Consider the following 19,669-nt stretch of genomic DNA (forward strand, 5'->3'; position numbering starts at 1 on the left):
TATAACTTGTTATAAAGGGAATAATGCGTTATGAGCCATATCCCTAGATTTTTCGTGTGTGTATAATATACACAATTTTTCGTGTGTGTATAATATACACAATTTTATGATATATTTGGGTCAATGACCTGTAAAAGAGTTGCTACTCTTTTAGTTATATTAAATTAAATAAAATTATAAGAGAAGACATACTTTTTAAAACTTCTTTATCTGCGTTAATATAGAAGGTGTAAATAACCCAAAGCAATAGCTAATAGACATATTATAAAATACATTACAACATATGGTTTGGTATTTGAGAGAACACAGAGAGGCCACTGGTACATTTTCTAGTTGGAGAAAGACCAGAGTTTTTGTTTCATATGTTTTTTTGGTTGGTCGGTTGGTTGGTTTTGTTTGAATTTTCTTTCAGATATATCTAAATAAGACAGTGTAATACAGGTCTACTAAAAATGTATTCAAAAGAATTTAGTGGTCAACTCAATGCATACCTAAGGAAGTACTTGATCTTAATAAATGTATGAAATAATAAAAATACAAAAATAAAGTTATTGATCATCATTAAGAAACAAAACAAAAACGAAAACCATCAAGATGGTCCACCCAAGTTTGAGTCTCCAGAATGAGATTGTGACAACGTGTGACATTTAGCCCTGGGGCCTGAGCAGGTGATCCACCTTCTGGAGGTCTAGCCTATTAAATGCACGATGCTAAAAGCTAGAAAGAAAAAATGTAATGGGTCTCCAGGAGAGTCCTCACCACTTCTGTTACTCTGCCCTTTATCTCAGGGCCCTAAACTGTTTCTTTAGAGGGAGAGGTTTGTGTTGCCTCCCATCTAGTAACAGAGCATTTTCTAACTCTTAAACAAATACCTTTAAAAGATATACAGTTGTACTCCTCCTCTGAGGTGGATACATCTGAAACCTAAACTTAGACTTCATAAATGTTACCAATCAATCATCTGGAAAGCAAATAATCTTCATAACCCACCACGGGTGAGAAGCACTTTGCAGTACACAGGCAGATCACAGAGTACTGAGCCCACAAATTTCTTGGTTTCCAGTGGTGGTATTGTGCAAATATATGATCCAGAAATAAGGAAATTGCAAAAGGTGATTTGTCAGTAGATTAGATCTCTGTGTGATAGCTATAGGGCTGGCCAGAGGCCAGATATGACTCCAGGTAACTCTGGAGTTTGAAAACAGACACTCAGGAAATAATGGAGCCCAAGATAGCCTCTTGCCCTCTGTTTCCATCCTGTTTAAAGGGAACAAGGTGATTTGCACAGAATCACAAAGCCAGTTCCTGGCAGACCTCAGATTGAAGCCCAAGTCACTCTCCTGCCTGTTAAATGGAATCAAAAGCATAGTACTTTTGTAGTAACTGATAGTTCAGCTTCTAAAACTTTGTAGCAAAAACAAACACTATTGGTACTGGCTTCTTTCCCAGCTGCCTCTATACCTCCCTGCCCAGTCCCAGCAAATCTACAGCAACCCAAAGTAAAGTACAAAGTGGTTCTTTAAGTTGTCTCCAGACTGCAAAGGAGAAAGATAACTTATCAAGTGTTGATGCCTACCACAGACTGTTCGATACTAAGTACTTGTGACTCATGTAGTGGCCTTGGTGGGAGTGCGATTCTGCCCGAGTCTTCAAGCCACTCTAGGCAAATTCCCTTTCGGATTCTGAGAGCTTGGGCAGAAAGCACTGTGGTGAGGCCGATCCCTGCCTCCAAGCGCTGTGGGAGCGTGAGTCTTCAGAACAAGTACAACCCTACTGCCACCCAGCACAAACTTAAATTCTGTTTGTAAAAAGTTTGGTGGAAGCAGAAAGAAAATTTGAGATCAAGCCAAGATGTTAAAGTGGATTAGCTGGCAACAGTCCAAGGCAAACAAGCCTCAAGTGAGTACACTGCCGGTCGGACACACTGGGGAGAAGGGACACAGGACTGGGAGATGGCACAGGTCGAGGGCAGGGCCAGCTTGGAGGTTGGAGGCAGAGAGAAGTGGCAGCTCTCAGGGCGAGGGTTTTACTGGACTGTTCTGCACAGACCTCTTGGCATATCATTTGCCCTTTTTCCTTCTGAGTTAAAAAGTTCTTTTAGTGCAGAACAAGATGACTGAATCTACCTTCTTAAAGCTACTGGTAAGAGGGAAACAGGCTTTGGGAAATATTGTTTTTTTAAATGTTGTGCTCCTGGATGACTAGGGGGTGATGACACTAGGAGTTCTGGTATCTGGAGGCAAGCTCTCCTGGTAGGGGTGAAAGTGAACTCTTAGGAATTTCAAGATATGAACATCTAGAGCCAAAGTAGTGAGATTAGAGTGGATGGGGTGGGTGAACGAGGCTTTGAGGTGGTGGTTGTGCTTTAGCTGAGCTTCCTTTCCCCATTTGTGCTGTGCTGTCAAACATGACATGTTTTCTCCCATAACATGGGAGTCTTGGTAGATAAGTGGATAAATATTACCGTTTTTTTGTGATCTTGACTATAGATTGCAAATGCTTGTGTGGGTTTTTCCTTCCTGGAAGCTTAGCTTCACTGCCTTACTGCTAATGGCTACTGCCCACCTATCTGTCATGACTAGTAGGATATAGTGGACACAGGCTGGCCATGGGAAGATCTACGCTTCTGTGGCATTGGGGTGAGATGATATGATCCTATTGCCAGAAAGTAGAGCCTTGTCAAGAGAAACAAGATTGCCTGTCCTCTGTGGTGGCTTGCCACTAGGAAAAAAACTCCAAGGATGGGACTTTGGTCCAGGGCAACAAATAGCAAATGCCTGCTGAGAGGAGCAGCCTACTTCTGCCCTGATAGCTCTTCCTATTGAGAAAAGTGCTGGAAGATGCAGATCTATAAAGACTAGACCCATTCCACGTGTCCACTCCGTAGTTTCACCCAGACTCTTCCTTCTGCTAATCAGTCTTTCTGATCTTCTGTTGCCCTGGTTTTGCTGGAGTAGTCAGGGCCTTATTCAGAGTTGATAGTCAAGTTTTCAGCCTCCCCCTTTTAGAGTTGAGTTTTCTAAGTTCAGAATGTTCGTCTCCAATCATTATTATTATTATTATCATCATTAATGCTGTAATTGGTTCTACTTGAAGCTGCTAATTGCAGCAACATATAGACATTGATTAGAAGTTCAGAAGAGCAATTCTAAATCTGCATGGCCCCTGCTGATGCTGGTTATGGGGCGTTTACTGAATGTTTCCATATGCATTGCTCTCTGTGTCATGTGCAAGGGGTTGGTTGTACTCCACTCTGAAGATTATGAAGAAAAAAAAAAACAGGCTCTGTGTTTTTCTGTCCTGCCGAGGACCAGCCCCGGCTGATCCAGGGTATTCGAAGGGGAGACCGCGTCGGCGACTATTTATATGCTAATTAGAGATATAGAGAACAATAGAATGAGGATAGCTCAGTAGGAAAATTCAGTGGAGAAAAGAAGCTGAGTAGCTTGGTTTACGCGGGAGACCAATAAAACTTCAAGACAAGAAGTTTGCACCACTTACGTAGGCCGCAGGCACCCTCTCGAATAACGGAAGGTGTCTCACCCTAGACACCTTCTCGAGTGGGTCTTAGAAGCCCAGGCATGATTAGTAAGCGTGGTGGGTTCCGCGCTCCAGATGGAGACTCAGCTGGAAGTTAAAAGAAAGAATGACATGGGGAGACCAAGCGTTGGTGAGCAAGGCCCATAGCTTTATTTTCAACAGGGGCTTTTATACCCTAAGTTACACATAGAGGATAATAGGGGATGCAAAGTCAGCAATCTTTGGTTCTTATCAAAAACCAAGGTTTCTTTCCTGCAAATGTATCGTATACAAATGGTTTAGGTGATTTACATCATCTTCTGGCCAGAAGGCCTACTAACATTTTATGACTCTTGACAAGGACTTATCAACAAAGACTTACTTTCTCTAAGAGTAATTATTTCAAGGTTTGGCACCATCTTCCAAAGATAAAATTGCATTCCTATAGGGCGGATGTGTAATGGGTTTTCAACAAAGAAAGAATTTATTACCTTAAGGGTCTAAAGTTACTAACACCAAGGCCACTACTTATTTTTTCTACATACCCACTATTAATTGATACATATTCAAGGATACAATTCAGGGGATGTGAAAACTTGGCAACAAGCATTGACTCATCAATGAAATCCTTTACTAGTTTATTCTGACAGTTTTTAACTCTCTGAGAGGCTCTAAGCTATTTGAATATCTTAAGCTTCCCATGCCTCTCGAGGCTGGGAGACTGTAAACAATCGTATGCATAGCTGCAGGAGTCCGGGTAAACTTGTCAGGCGAGTTAGAGAGCCATCAGAGGGGTTTGGATTTAAACACTCCTAATTGCCCAGGAACTTTATTAATTGGAGTTGTAAGTTAACTCTTTGACAGAGAGAGAGCGAGATGGTGGTAGGGGACAGCCCCCAGTAAAGTCAGAGGTGAGAGCACAACGCAATAAAGTAGGCAGACTCTGGTTTTTTGGGGGAAAATGCTCGAGAACATCCGGGGGGACTCCTGAGGCTCGATCCCGCCTTTGCGTATGCCGAGCCTCCTTCCTCATGACCTTTGTCACGAGTGGAATGCCTCACCGGCTCCCCACACTGTCCCTTTCCTGTCTCCTGCTAGCTGGTTTTCTTTCAGTTGCAGGAATGGGATTTAGAAAGTTTCATTCAAGACTCTGCTGTTAGTCACTTACACATGGACAATAGTCTGCCTTGGTGAGCACTAGAGGATGTTAAAAGTTCATTACCTTTTCTTTTCCTCATTACCTTGATGCATGCCATCTTTTAATCTCATTGATTAACTTATCAAGCATTTATTGAGCTCCTACTGTTTGGTAGGTGCTATTCTAGACAAAGAGGTTATGGCAGTGAACAAAACAGACAAAGCACCTAGGTGGCCTGCTTAAACCTTTCTCTTTTGTGTTGATGTGAACCTAAATATACTCAAATTGGAGATATTTGGAATGCGTTGCAACTTACATCTATTTTTTGTGTGTGCATCTGTGATTGACACTATTGCAGCTTTTATTTTAAAAGAATTCAGCAAATCTTTTAAAAACATAACGTGGGAGTTCTTGAAGGTAGTCCCCCAGTTTTTAACTTCTTGATTCATAATGATTTCAAACCAGAATGTTAGAATTTCCACCACTGTCACCTTTGAGCTGTAGTTGCAGTCAGTAGAGTTTCAGTTAGGGAAGGTCAATGGCACCCCACTCCAGTACTCTTGCCTGGAAAATCCCACAGATGGAGGGCCTGGTAGGCTGTAGTCCATGGGGTCGCGAAGAGTCAGACACAACTGAGTGACTTCCCTTTCACTTTTCACTTTCATGCATTGGAGAAGGAAATGGCAACCCACTCCAATGTTCTTGCCTGGAGAATACCAGGGACGGGGGAGCCTCGTGGGCTGCCGTCTATGGGGTCACAGAGAGTCGGACACAACTGAAGCGACTTAGCAGCAGCAGCAGCCTTCCTGGCTGGTAGAAATTCCAGACAAAGAGAATAGATCAGGAAGTAGTCACATAGCGCCCAAACATTACTTCTATCTCATAAAACAAGAATATCAAAGGAAAACTGTTATTTAAAAAAAGGGGAAATTGTTATAATAACAGGTGATGATGATGATAATGAGGAAGGATATGAGGGGATGAGAAATGGGGAAGAGTTTATTCAAGGAACTTATTTCAAATTGTAGAATCTGAAATCTGTAATACAGTGTCTAACTCATCTCCCCATCACCCTGCACCCCCCAAAACAAGAACAGTCATAGTTTCTATTACACACAAGATATTAAGCAAGCACCTTTATTGAACCCATGAAAATGTATTGAAAACCACTCAAAGAAAAATATTTTAGGCATATGTTCTCTAACATTAGATTTAAAACAGTACTTCCAACGGGGGCATATAAAGTCCAAACCACTGGATTGGTTATGCATTAAGGAGGCAAATAAGTAGCCTGGCATGCTGCAGTCCATGGGGTCTCAAAGAGTTGGACACGACTGAGCAACTGAACTGAACTGACTGAAGTAGGCACCACCATTAACTCCTGATCAAGCAGGAAAATCTGTTAACAGAGAAGAATGAAATTAGCTAGAGACAAAAATGGAAAATTATTTCAAATATTTAGGTACACTGAATTTTATTCAACAGAATTTTACTGAGTGTTCACTGATGACCATTTACCATGGAGATTCAGGATATATAAGAACAACCTCTGTCCTTGTCCCAGAGTTTCCTGAGTTCACACCCACAAGTGTCTTATATATGATGCCACATACAGTGGCTATATACATGTTATTTGTATTTATGGAAGGACACAGTTGTACTTGGCACTTCTTTGGTTCCAATTTTTGTGCTTAGCATCAGAGAAACTAGGACAATGAATGTTAGTTGAGATATATACTTATCACACAATATGCTACATTTTTTTAACAAGTATAGGCACTTTGAACAACAGCCTAGGAACCAAGGATGGCTTTTACACCAGAAGTGAAATTTGAGCTTGACCTTGAAGTTTATCTTCCTTCTATTTCTCCTCTTTTGTATCAGTTTTAACTCTAGAATAATTATTCTAATCATGGAGAGATTGTAAAAGAGCAATGCAACTGATACATCTGTATCAAAAGAAGTATTTTGTTTTGATGTGGAATTAGGCTTTTTTTTAATGACCTGTTAGTTCTGATGGGAACTATTAAAAAGTTCCCTCAGAATTTTTTCCAAAAGTTTCTTATGCTTCCTCATTATAATCTAATTAAATCTGTTTTTCCTTAAGCAGATGTACTCAAAATTTTTTAAAGGAACTTTTGAAGCAATAATACATACACATGATTTAAAATTTAGGTGTTTTTCTTGAGATACTATTTTAAAATATAAAAGCTCACATTTATTATTTTTTAAAAATGTCTAAACAAGTAAACAAACAATAAGTACTGTTTTATACTTTTTTCTTGTAACAAATCTGGGTAATTTCATAGCAGGACATGTAGAGCTGGGTCGTTCTTTTTTATGGCTACACAGTATTCCATTGCTTAAGAGGACCATAATTTATTTAACTAGTCTTCTATTGATGGGTGCCTGGGATGTTCCAGTCTTTTACCACTACAAACAGGGCTGTAATCCTTATACAAATGTAGTTTTTCATGCTTGTGAGTTATGAGTTTATTACTAGCGTAACTTCTTAGAAGTAGAATATGTGTTTAAAATTTTTGATAGATGTTGTTAGACCACCCCTTATAGAAGTTGGACCAATCTATACTCTCTTCAGCTGAGTATGTGTGTCAGTTTCTGCAGTCTTGCTACCTAATGTATCTTCAATAGTTTTTATCTTTTCCAATCTGATATTAGATACTTTAAAATAATCCTTATTCAATATTTCTCTCGTATATATTTTGTTTAACTGATAATATTGCAACTGTCTTATTTTCTGTTATTGTTATTGAAATGTGCAGTATTGGACTTACACTATTACCAAATGAGACTTACAGACTTGTCTGATTAGCGGTTACTATGGATAAAATGCATTCCTAATCAGATACATCTGGTATACATTAAACCTTTTCTTAAATTTATTAATGTAAAATAGGTATACTAAAAATGCATAAAAATTACTAAACATTTGAATAGATAATTATAGAGTGAACGTACATGTAATAACCATGCAGTTCATAAGAGCAGGACATGGCCAGATTTCCATAAACTCCATGTGTGCCCCTCTCTGGTCACAGCCCTGTCCTCTTCCCTAGAGGTAACCATTCTTCTGACATTCATAATAATAATGTCCTTATTTTCTCTATTATTGTACCTTCTATGGGCTTCCCTTGTGGCTCAGCTGGTAAACAATCCATCTGCAATGTGGCAGACCTGGGTTCGATCCCTGGGTTGGGAAGATCCCCTGGAGAAGGGAAAGGCTACCCACTCCAGTATTCTGGCCTGGAGAATTCCATGGACTATATAGTCCATGGGGTCGCAAAGAGTCGGACACGACTGAGCTACTTTTATCATCATCATCATGTATATACACCTACAGAATATTATTTCAGTGTGACTGTTGTAAAGTTTTATATGGCTAGAATCATTCTCCGTGTGTGTGTCCTCTCTTGCTCAACACTTATTTTTATGGAATTCATCCTTTCTGACATGTGTAGTTGTTCATTCGTTTTCATTGTTGTGTAGTATTCCGTTGTATGAATATACCACAACTTATTTATCCATTTTGCACATGGGAAGTTTGGGACTATTAGGAACAATGCTAGAATACTCTTGTATGTGTATCCTTGCAGAAGACGTGTAGTTGAGTTTCTCTAGGGTATAAAGCTAGGAATGAAATTGCTAGGTGCAAAAAGAGAAAGAAATTGCTAGGTGATAGTGTGTAAGTGTGTCTTCCTCTTTACTATTAACTGCTGACACCAGCTGTCCACTCCTACCTATAAGTATATGTGAGATTTTCTGTTGCTCCACATCATCATGTGTACTTGAGAGAGCCAGGTCTGATGGGTATGTAGTAATACTTGCTTATGGTTTTAATCTGCAGTCCCCTCATTATTAATGAAGTTGCAGATCTTTCCATATCTTAGTGGGCCTTTAGATTTTCTCCTTTGCAATGCCCCTGTTCATCGCAGGGGCATGACGCCTAGTTTTTTAGTGAGCTGCCTGTTTGTTTCTTTCTTATGCATTTTTGGGCCTTCTTTATATATTCTAGATATGAATCCTTTGTTGGTTATACATGTTGTAAATATCTTCTTTCATTCTGTGGGTAGTCTTTTCACTCTATTGTGTCTGAAAAAGCATCTAAATCTAATTTGACATTTTGAAGGCAGCACATTTGTAAGTTAAAAGCTTATATGATGGGATATAATGAGACATTTCTTACTTTTGGTCCTTTAGAATAGAGTTCATCATTTTATTCTCCACAGAATAGTGGAAAATACCAATATGGAAACTTTATACATAATGTGGGCTTTTGTCAATCCCTAAGTTTACCTCTGTTTTACTAAAAGAATAAGAACAAAGACTTTGACATTTTAAAACATATCTGTTGCACTTTATATATTATGTAACAGGCAATACAGTTAAAGCAATGAAATGTATTAGGAAAAAAGATGGTAAGTCCATTGCATTTGGAACTCAGTTGTTCGACAAACAGATCTAAGACCCAGGTAGGAAACCTTTACATAACAAAACTAAGCATCTATGCTCACAGGAGAGCCTCTCAAATCCAAATTTTATATGTAATTCTTATCATTTTCATCTAGTTACTTAGCCCATAAGAGAAAGTTACTTCTATGTAGACACTAGTAGCCACAAAAGCTGAGCTACTGATAGCAAAAGAGGAAGCAGAAAAGCTATGAAAGCAAAAGCTGACAGAGGAAGCAAAACTCCAGCAGTTGGGTCCTATTTACTGAAGGTATATAACCTGGCACATCCTTCATATTTTGTCCTATGCCATAACTATTACTCCGTTGGAATTGTCAACAGAAGGGGAGATTATGTTCAGTTTATTTTTCTTTTTAAGAAGTCAGAGATGTAAGGCTATTCATCAAAAGATTTAAACGGGAAGAAAAAGTTGGTGTTGCTGTTTACCTTTTGTCATCGAGAACACTTGATTATCCTGAAGGCACATTTCCCAAAGGGGTCTGGAGAGCTGAAGTGCTGTTGACTGTGATTTACATTAGTAGAGAGATTTGTAAAGGTGAAACTCAATTTTTCTCAATCCTAGTTATTGACTCCAAAAGACTGCTTCTGCCCTCTTTTGGCATTTATTGACGGTCTGCATAATCCACTCTAGTCCACACTACTGTACTATCACACATGGCCTGTGAAAGAAGCCTCCTAATTGGTGCCCAGGCATTCACTCTGACCTTCCTCTAGTCTCTTCTCCATTCTGAGGCCAATGTGATCTTTTTAAAGTGTAAGCTTTTCACATCTATGGCTTCAACCCCTTTGAAAGTGTCTGTTTGCTCTTAGGATGAATACCAAAATCCTCAGTATGCCCTATGAGGGCTGTATGACCTGGACCTTGGCCCTCTTCTCCTCACTGCAGCCACTTTCCTCTTGTTGCCTGCCCCGTGATCTTCCTGACCTTCCAGGAATGTGTCAGGTTTCTTGCCATCTCAGGTCCTTTGTTTCTTCTGCCTAGAAAATTCTTAGTCCTCTCATGCCACAGTCTGCCCCGTTTGCTCTCTCTTCTTAGCCCGTCCTGACCCCCTGACTAACTCCTCTCCCCAAGTCACACCTCCCACAGTCTTCTGTATTGTTATTTCTTAGAACCTGTCACCATTATTGACTATCTCAGCATTTGTTGGTTACTCAGTTGCTTCCTCCACCAGATGTTAAGTCCATGAGGGCATCATGGACTTACTGCATCACCCCTATTGCATTACCAAATCCAACAAAATACTGATTCACAGAAGGGACTCTGTCACTGTTTATTAAATCAATGAATGAAGACCCAATAAACACAAGGTAATGTGTTGGGCATTATGGGTAAGAAAGAGATCTAGAAATACGAAACAGATATTACGAAGAAAATCAGAGGACTTCCTGGGTGGTCCATAGTTAAAATGCTACACTTCCAATGCAGGAGGCATAGGTTCGAATCCTGGATGGGGAAACTAAGATCCCATGTGCTGCACAGCCAAAAATAATTAAACTTCTTAAAAAATAAAATAGCAAAATATTTTTAAATGAAAAATAAAATCAAACTTACCTAGTCTGGGAAGATTAGAAAAGGTTAGCATTAAACTTTACCAAGTGGGTAGAGTTTATCTCGGCAGGACTGGTATTGGGAGTGGGGAGGAATGTCATTCTAAATGGATCAAACAGCTAGAACAGGGAAAGGGAGAAAGGAATATATAGGGTACGTTTGGAACATGCACAGTAAACATGCCTGATGCAGTGTGGACTTTGTGAGGTGAGATGTGGGAGACAAGGCTGAGATGATTGGCTGGGTCAAATCATAGCAGACACTGGACACCATTCAAAGGAATGTGGACTTTGTTGGGAGCACCTAAGAAATACTGAGAGTTGTTTTTAGCATGATGGTTACAGAATTACTCATATCTTCACCTTTATGTGTAACTCTCTATATGCTCTCATCTTTCTCTCAACTCAGAGTGAGTCTAAGGGTAACCTGTCCACAGGTTCTGAGTCGCATATTTTGTGCCCACTTCCATCTGGTACATTCAACATCTCTTCTCTCCCTCATACTGTCAGGTACCTCCTTTCCTTTTGCCATTTCACACCTCTTTGCTGCTTCATGCTCACTGAACTGGAACTTCTTTTGATTTTTCCTTTTCCAGGTCTTCCCCCACCTTCAATAATAGTTTCTGCTTCCATTCTGATGTCCATGACAAATTCCAAGATGATATCTCTGCAGTGACTTACTCCTCATGACAGTTTCATATTCGCTATTTACTCAGCACATTTTTGCACACCTACTATGTGCAAGGCAGTATTGCAGACTGGAGATGCAGCAGTGACGCCACACAGGCCAGTCCCCAACCCGAATGAAGTCTCAGTTCTCCTGTGGAACCAGGAGACTCACGAGCAAACACGAGGCCAAATGGTGGCACAGTGAACACCGGCACTGTTAGTCTTTATAGTTTGCTGCCAACTTCCTTCAGTCTCGGCATCAGAAAACTTTCTTTTTTCTCTCAAACCAGCAAAGCTGGCTTGACTGCCCTGTATGGGGCAGAAGCAGAATTTTCCAGACACCCAGGTATATATCTGTCGATCCGTTTTGGGCAATATCCCCTGATAGCCAGCCGGTCCACAGCCAAGTACTAAGGATGATTCATGATTCCCTCAAAATATCTATCATATCACCCTGGTCAGGCGCTGCTTACCCTTTATTTAAATTCTTTAAGTAGCCTCCTAAATTCTGCCCCCCACTGTTTTCTGGGATGTTGGCCCTGCATTATATCTTTTCTACTGATACCAAATTCATCTTCCTAAAACATTTCTTTCAGCATCTCACTTGTCTGTTAAAAGCCTTCTGTAGCGTACACTTAGAATAAAGTACAGTCCCATCTCCAAAGACATTTATATAATTTTTCCTCCCTATATACGATCCTTATCTGTTATATACCCTAAAATACACTTAGATTAGATTGAATCATGTGAAACTGCCAATTTTGTGGATTGGATCCAAAATGGTTGATCAAATATTAGCAATTTGTAGGTTGCAACCTAATTGCACTTACCAAATAATTGGTTACCTGTATGTCTCTCTCCCATGTTACATTGTGAGTTGCCTGATGATCATGGCTTAATGATGCTTCTGTCTTTACTGTCTACTACAGCATCTGGTGCATAGTAAACAGTGGCAGTCAGCTGCCTCCACTCATGTCATGATCTGCTCCTGCTGCTTCCATTTCCCGTAATGCCCACTGACTTCTAATCACATCCTACCCACCACTCACTTCTAGACTGACTCATGCCTCCTTCATGGAAATGCTCACTATTTCTCCACATTAATGCCCTGCTGCCACCTCTGAGCCAACAATATTGGTCTCCCACAGTCAAATGTTATTCTTTAACAGCCAAAGCATATGTATTATACTTTGCATACAGTTGCACTTTAACATTGAATTGAAAGATGTCTGTTTCTAGCCCTTACTTTTCACCCTAGGATCCAGCAGCATATTTTCAATTGTCTATGACATAACTGCTCTTGAATGATTCACTGTAGTCTACTCAACAGAACTGAAACTAAACTCATATGCCACCTCCCAGATCTGCTCCTGGTCTAGATCCCCATCCACAGCTTGGTCTCTAAGCCATCTCAGCTCTTCATTCTCTGTCCTCCTCCTGAAACAACATTCCACAGGATCATCACAGTGGCTGCATTTTTCTCAGCCTGCCTTTAGACTTTTATATAATACATCAAGTTTATCCCTGAGAGCTTCAAGAGAGGAAGAATGTCTCCCAAACCACAGCAACGTTCTCTAGGACCTAGAGTGTCCTGATAAACTGGCCCCTTCCCCTTGGTCCTGCCCCTCCCTTGCTGTCTGCAGATTTCTCTTCTCACATTTTCTGGTAGATATGTGTGATTATATTTTCACTAAAATATAATGATCCTTCAAATCATAATCACCTTTGTTAGTATATGTCTAACACATACTTCATCACTGTGTCTCTAAACTTCTCTCTCTGTCCTAAAAGATGTTTCTGATCTCAGGAAGAATGTTGCTGGAATGCATCTTCATCATTATTAGAATGATAGTAGAATGACTCTCTGGAGTCCCTTCCATCAGCACTTTATGAGAAAGCATCTTCTTCCAGTTTGCTATTGTTTCCCATGGGTTAGTTTTCATCTCAGCAGCTGAACCCTGAGACCCATTAAAAACAAGGCTTACATGTGGTACACTGTATTATCAGCAGTGCATTGAAATAGAGTGGGCATTCACAGAGAGGCCTCAGAAGAGACTTGTTTGAATACGTTTTTACATGTATAATTTCTGTTTGTGTGTATCTATGAATTTTGGTGTGTCTCTGACTGTGTTTCCCGTGTTGCTCTCTAAGAAGGATTCACCCACGTGATTTGGGAGGCAGGGATAGCTTGGATATTTCTCCTGGCCATCAAGTCCATGACATTACAAACCAATGAGCCATGTGCTCCAAAAGCTCATGGCTACAGCTGACACAGGTGAAGAGCCTACCTGAGCTGCAGCCTGGGTTATTTTTCTTCTCCACCTGCCTGGGATCTTCCTTTTCCCTCTAAATATGAAAGACTAACTCTTCTGTTAAACACTAAAAGGAATGTGGGTGTGTATGTATGTGTGTGTTTGTGCTTCTGTATGCATATATACATATACTTATATATACATATATGTATGCATGTATGTATATATGAAGGAAATACACCAAAATGTAAGTAATGGTTATTTCTGGATGGTGGCTTTTTCCAAATTCTCCACGATAAGTCAGGTTACTTTTATTAATCAAAAAAAGAGTAGATGTTATTTTTAAGGACAGGAAGGGTCATGATTATTAGATGGTTTCTGGATCAAACCTCTGTGTGAATCAAAGACAAAGGGATGAGCAGGTGACTAGTAGGTAACAGAGGGATGAACTTCCCCTCAACATCTCAAGATGAGAGAAAGTGACCAGACAGTGAATTTGGGCCAATTTGCAGGATGGGCCAAGGTTACTGAAGGCTGTTAGTTGAGGAACTGGCAACTTTGTTTGGTTTTTGAAGGTCAGGAGCCTTGGATAGCGAAAGGGAAGAGGAGGAAAATTCAGGCGGGGAAATACGGAAGGTGAATAGTGGGTTAGTTTATCAGGGTTTTTCCCCAAACTCAGCTGTTTAGTAAAGTATAGAAAAGGTGAGAGGAAAAGCTTGAAGTATACGCTCAAGTTCATGAAGAGATTTCACGAAGAGATATACAGTGGGATGGAGAAAAGGCAGGCATGCTCAAGTTCGGTTTTAACCCCCTATGATTCCAGATGGAAGGGTTCCCCGAGTGATCAGTGTGGGGACACTGGGTCCCCAGGTAGGGAGGATGGGTCACCCCTGCATGGGCAGCAAGATTCCTAACAGCAGGTTCATCATCAGGTCAACACACAGCTCCCCCACTCCCTCCCCTACCTCCTCCTCCCTCCTCTCCTGCTCTTAAAGGACAGAGTGAAGTTTCTGATAATTTTCCGTAGAGAAAGTTTCTAACTTTTCTGAACTTGGAACAAAAAAGTTGCATGAAACAAACATTGTCAAGGATGCTCCTCCCACCTGGCCTAGTCTCACAGTTCTCTCCAAAAGCAGAAGGGAAAATGGAAAGATGAAAAACAGAGGGAGGGACTCTTCCTTGCTGAGGCTGGTTTCTTTCCTTTGGGATAGTGTTCTGGAAGTGGGGGCTTCAATCTGTCACTCAGGAGGGGACACAGCAGAGCCTGTCTCTGCACCGCCCCGAAGCCTCTTTGTTCTTCACCGAGATGCTTGGCTAACCACTCCTTGCCTCCTCACCGAATTCCAGATGAGGAGCCCTGGGGTCAGTATGAGCAGGACACACACACGGCTAGAAGCCAAAAGTAGAGTAGGAAGCATGAAAAAACTAAGAATGTCACAAAAATCAGTTTTGAAAAAGAGCTACACTGAAACCATAATTCATGATGTCTGTCTGCACGATTCAACATTTGTACTATTCTGTATCTCAGTTTCCCATTCTGGTGAAGGAATATTTCCAGTCTGGGCTCTAGTCTGAAATTGGAGGTGGAGAAAGGCTCTTTTAAACCATTTAATATGGGCTTTGCAGTTCCATGTGTGTAACAGAAGAACACAGAGCAGTGAAGTGCCCCCCAGGGACAAATCTGCCCATCTAATGAGAGGCACACAGTCCTTTCCCTTAGAAGCCCCTGCTATAACCAAACAGGCCAAGGAAAGCATGAAGGCTACTATAAGGAAGCGTCCAGAACATAGACAACTGAGAGTAACAAGTGTCTTTCTTTCTGACCGCCTACTATGAGCCTGGCATTTTTTTATGTAATTTCTTACTCAATCCTCACAATTCTTCAAGGTAAGTATCATTATCCTCATTTTTGCAGATGAGGAAAATGTAGAAGTTAAATAACCTGCCCAAGGTCACACATCCAGAAAGTGGCAGAGCTGAGATTTGAACCCAGGTCTTTCTCATGTCTGCTGTGTACACTGCCTTCTGCTGGCCAAGTCCATGAACCAAAACATTTGGATGATTCAGGCAGAAACACACAAAGTAACATTTTGGCCCAGATGCTGTTGCTGCTGCTAAGTCACGTTGGTCGTGTCCGACTCTGCGACCCCATAGACGGCAGCCCACCAGGCTCCTGTCCCTGAGATTCTCCAGGCAAGAATACTGGAGTGGGTTGCCATTTCCTTCTCCAGATGCTGTTAAATCTTATCATTTCTCCCTCCTGATCAACTGAATGAAATGCACCTGATTGAAAATACCAAGGGCAAGGGGAAAAAATAAAAAACCAGGAACATACCATGTTCCATGTATTATACATGTCCACTGCTCACTGTCTGCTGTGCCTAACAGAACATGACGTGAGTCAGGAATTTAGAAGAGACAGTTTATTATGTCTGCCACAGAACTAGTAACTCAGGCACATACCTGCCTCAGTGGCTTCCAAATCCATCAGACAGAAACATCTAGAACATATAGTCAACTGAAGATGCATTTAAAAACATATTGTAAAACAGCTGCCTCAGATTCTTTGTAGAACAAGAAAGGATATAAATCTATAATATAACAAATATGTTCCCCATTTGTGGCTATTTTTATACCACTGGATGTTCTACCCAGAGACTGTAGAACCTCTCTTTATAACTCAGAAAACTCATATTATGAGTGTCTAATATTAGAGTGAGACCTGCAGTATATTAATAAATAGGTGTTTCTATGAAGGAGTCTATACCTGGGCTTCCCAGGTAGCGCTAGTGGTAAAGAACCTGCCTGCCAGTACAGGAGATGTAAGAGACGTGGGTTCAGTCTGGGTTGGGAAGATCCCCTGGAGGAGAAAGTGGCAACCCACTCCAGTATTCTTGCCTGCTGAATCCCGTGGACAGAGGAGCCTGGCAGGCTACAGTCCATAGCATCACAGAGTCAGACACAACTGAAGCAACTTAGCACATGCACGTAACTGAACAGGCAGAGATGGGAGGAATCTCAATATACGCCCCCCCCCCACCAAAAAAAGGAATTCCGGAAGGTCTGGTTAATAAAAGCTGCTCTCCTATCAAAATGGGTCTCACTGATTCTTGCTCCTCATGGAAAATGCCCAGGTGCTTCTGGACAGTGTATACTGGCAGACGTGAAAATGCAGTTGAAATGCTGCACAACTCAGGTTTTCCAACCATGTATTGTCTGGTACATAGACAAGTCCTGTGCCCTAATGACTTTAAACCAAGTGACCCCTAGAATTACCAAGGAAACATTTCAAAAAACTCATCCCAGGCTCCTCACTGGCCTGCTGAATCAGAATGCCAAAGGTAGAGGGCGATTGGATATGGGATATCTGTGAATTCTAAGCTGAGAGTTATTGTCTAAATAGTAGAGATCATTGACATTTCAAAGAAATTTAATGGCATTTTTTAAAGCACATTTCCACTTAAATTTTTCCCACTAGTCTCTGCCATAGGCTAGATTTTCAGAAAATCATCTCAATGACATCATAAATGGCTGTCGCTTTTTAATGTTGATGTATGGATGTTAACCACTCTTTTAAGGCACCAACTGGGCCGTATAATATAATGACTTCCTATGTAAACATGCATGTATTTTCTCAGTTTTGGAGAACAAGTGTTCAGTTTGCCTACATGCCTGAATTTCTTATATGTCTCACATAACAAACCATCATCAGATTTGCAGGTACACAGAGACCATCACATCTTGAGGTTTAAAAGGAGATAAAAGTTTTTGTGCAAAATCTAATAAATACACATACTGAAGTGACCCAAACCACTTCTAGTTACGTCTTCAAGGATAACATGGATCCTCAAAATATGTGAGGGATGCTTTCTAAGACCTTTGGAATCCACAAACATACACACATACAAATATCATTTAACAGATGGATTCTCCTTTACACAAGGCAACCTACCACAGCAGTTAGGACCACTTTGGAGTCAAACCAACCTCAGTTCAGATTCAGCCCCTCCACTTGCCAGTTGTATGATCCTGGGCAGGACCTTAATGCCTCAGTCTGCAAAATGGGAGTAATGGTATTACCCATTCCAAATTTTGTGAAATGATGCATGCCAGATACTCAGCACTTTGCCTGGCACATGGTAAACATGCAACAAATATTATCCATTAATAATAGTGATAATAAAAATGACGGAAATAAATTAGCTATTAATAATGATGACACTAAAAATATTTTTTAAACTGTTCTCCTCCCTTATAATTTTAACCATTGTATACAGAGCCAAATGTCAAATTCAGCACTTGTAAAACTATTAAATTCTGCCACTAAAGTAAGTTCTGCAGAGGTAATAGCACATCTATAAACTGGTACTGACAGTGAATTATGATGTGGGGGACTAGCTAATCAGGACAGTTGATGCCACGTCCCTACCCTCAGCCCATTAATGTAACATTATGCAAAGGAAAATATGATTTAAATTTTTTGAGACCCTTTTTCCCTGGAAAAGGTGAGCTCAGTGGGCACCAGTACTTTGCCCTTTCACAAATACATGCATCCTGTCCCAGACTTTCTTTAGAATCTCATCTCTCTTCTGAATCCTTAGCAGCCCCGACCTTCTCCACAGTTCAGAGTAACTGCCATTTGAACTCCATGCTGAGGCTTTTTCTGTCCCTTAATGAACAGTTTTTGCCTGGCTGGAGTTCTTACTAAAAGAGTCTCATACTGGTTTTCTCATTTCCATAAGGTAGCCTTTGACACCGTGAGCTGAACCACAGTCAGACTGGAGGTCAGACTCTTTCATTCCTCTTAAACTTTTCTCCTGGATAAGAGCCATTGCTTTTTGAAATATTTCACTCTTCCAATAGCACTAGAAGTTGGTTCTCAAAAAAGAAAAAAAAAGAAGTTGGTTCTCTTTGAGGGACCATCGTTCCTAAAGAATGGATGATTCCATTGCCTCCAGTGGCCCAATAGAGATGGTAGAACCACACTGGAATATGGGGTCTCTGGCATGGCTCCATCACTCTCTCACTCAGTAATCCATTCTCTTAGCTGGCCTTGCAGTGTGCATGAACCAGCTTTGTGCCTTAGAAAAGTTCCAGACTACCACGTTATAGACCCTGGAAACACTTGAAATCAAGAGTGTTAAGTCAGTTACTACTAAAGATCTGCTGCATAAATGGGTAACCTTTCTCAGTTTCTTTCTCTAGCTGAATGTCATGGTAAGACTTGGTAGGGCACAGAGACCCTAGAAGAATTGAAACAAGAAAACAAAACAAAACAGGAAGGGTATGAAATAAACACTAATGATCACTGCCACTGGACTTCTTATTTAATGTATCCCTATATTATTCCTGGCTCCACCTCTCCTTGTCTATCTGGGAAGTTGGAAAGTCACAGCAGGATTGCTCTACAGGGAACTAATGCTAAAAACAGCATGCAGGTTTGCACTCTTGACAGTATTTCACAGTTAAAAGTGGCCACTCAGTGATCCTCCTCTGGATGCTAGACCTGGCTGACTTCTGAACCTTCAGACCGAGCACTGTCCTACACAGCACTCTGCTTCCTCCATCTCCTCTAAAATGATGACTGTGTATTTGCCAGGTTGCACTGTGTGCATTGGATCACTAGAAATACACTAGGTCACACTGATGGTTTCACTCTGTTTTCTATAAAGGGCTACAGGATCTCATGAAAATTTTTGCAGAGTTATATGCAAATCACAGAGCCCCGGCCCTTTTCTTAACAGGATGGCAACCTTGCTCCTCGGTGGTACCTGGGACCTGGAGATCCTTTCTCCACTTACGTTTAGCACGCAGCTCACCGGGGTAGCCGTGCCGCCGTTGGGACCTCCCACCTGGACTCCCATCACCCGCCTCTCTTGAGACTGCTCTGGCAGGGCTGGTGTGGGGTGCAGCCTTTGCTCAGAGGGCAACATGTTCCATGCAAAATCTGCCCCCCGGGCCATGGGCTCACTCCTCGGGGCCCCTTGCTTCTTTCTCTACTGGGTGCAATTCAAGGTTGCCGAGCTTCTCTCCAAAGTCTAAAATGGGGGGGGGG

The 19,669-nt window shown here is 41.1% G+C and overlaps 1 protein-coding gene across 5 annotated transcripts in view; it reads left to right on the forward strand.

Annotated features, from left to right (window-relative positions):
* KALRN (kalirin, RhoGEF kinase) overlaps positions 1–19,669 on the forward strand; it is a 626,732-nt gene that overhangs the window by 426,136 nt on the left and 180,927 nt on the right. Inside the window, exon 34 of one of the 5 annotated variants that reach the window (XM_010834279.1) lies at positions 19,359–19,562. The exons of the other annotated variants lie outside the window; for them this stretch is intronic. Coding sequence (XP_010832581.1) covers positions 19,359–19,421 — 63 coding nt within the window. The 3' untranslated portion in view covers positions 19,422–19,562. Of the gene's footprint in view, positions 1–19,358; positions 19,563–19,669 lie in introns of those variants that run through there. 5 annotated transcript variants of the gene reach the window in all.

The sequence above is a fragment of the Bison bison genome, unplaced genomic scaffold (assembly GCF_000754665.1).
Source record: "Bison bison bison isolate TAMUID 2011002044 unplaced genomic scaffold, Bison_UMD1.0 scf7180017864032, whole genome shotgun sequence".
NCBI lineage: Eukaryota > Metazoa > Chordata > Mammalia > Artiodactyla > Bovidae > Bison > Bison bison.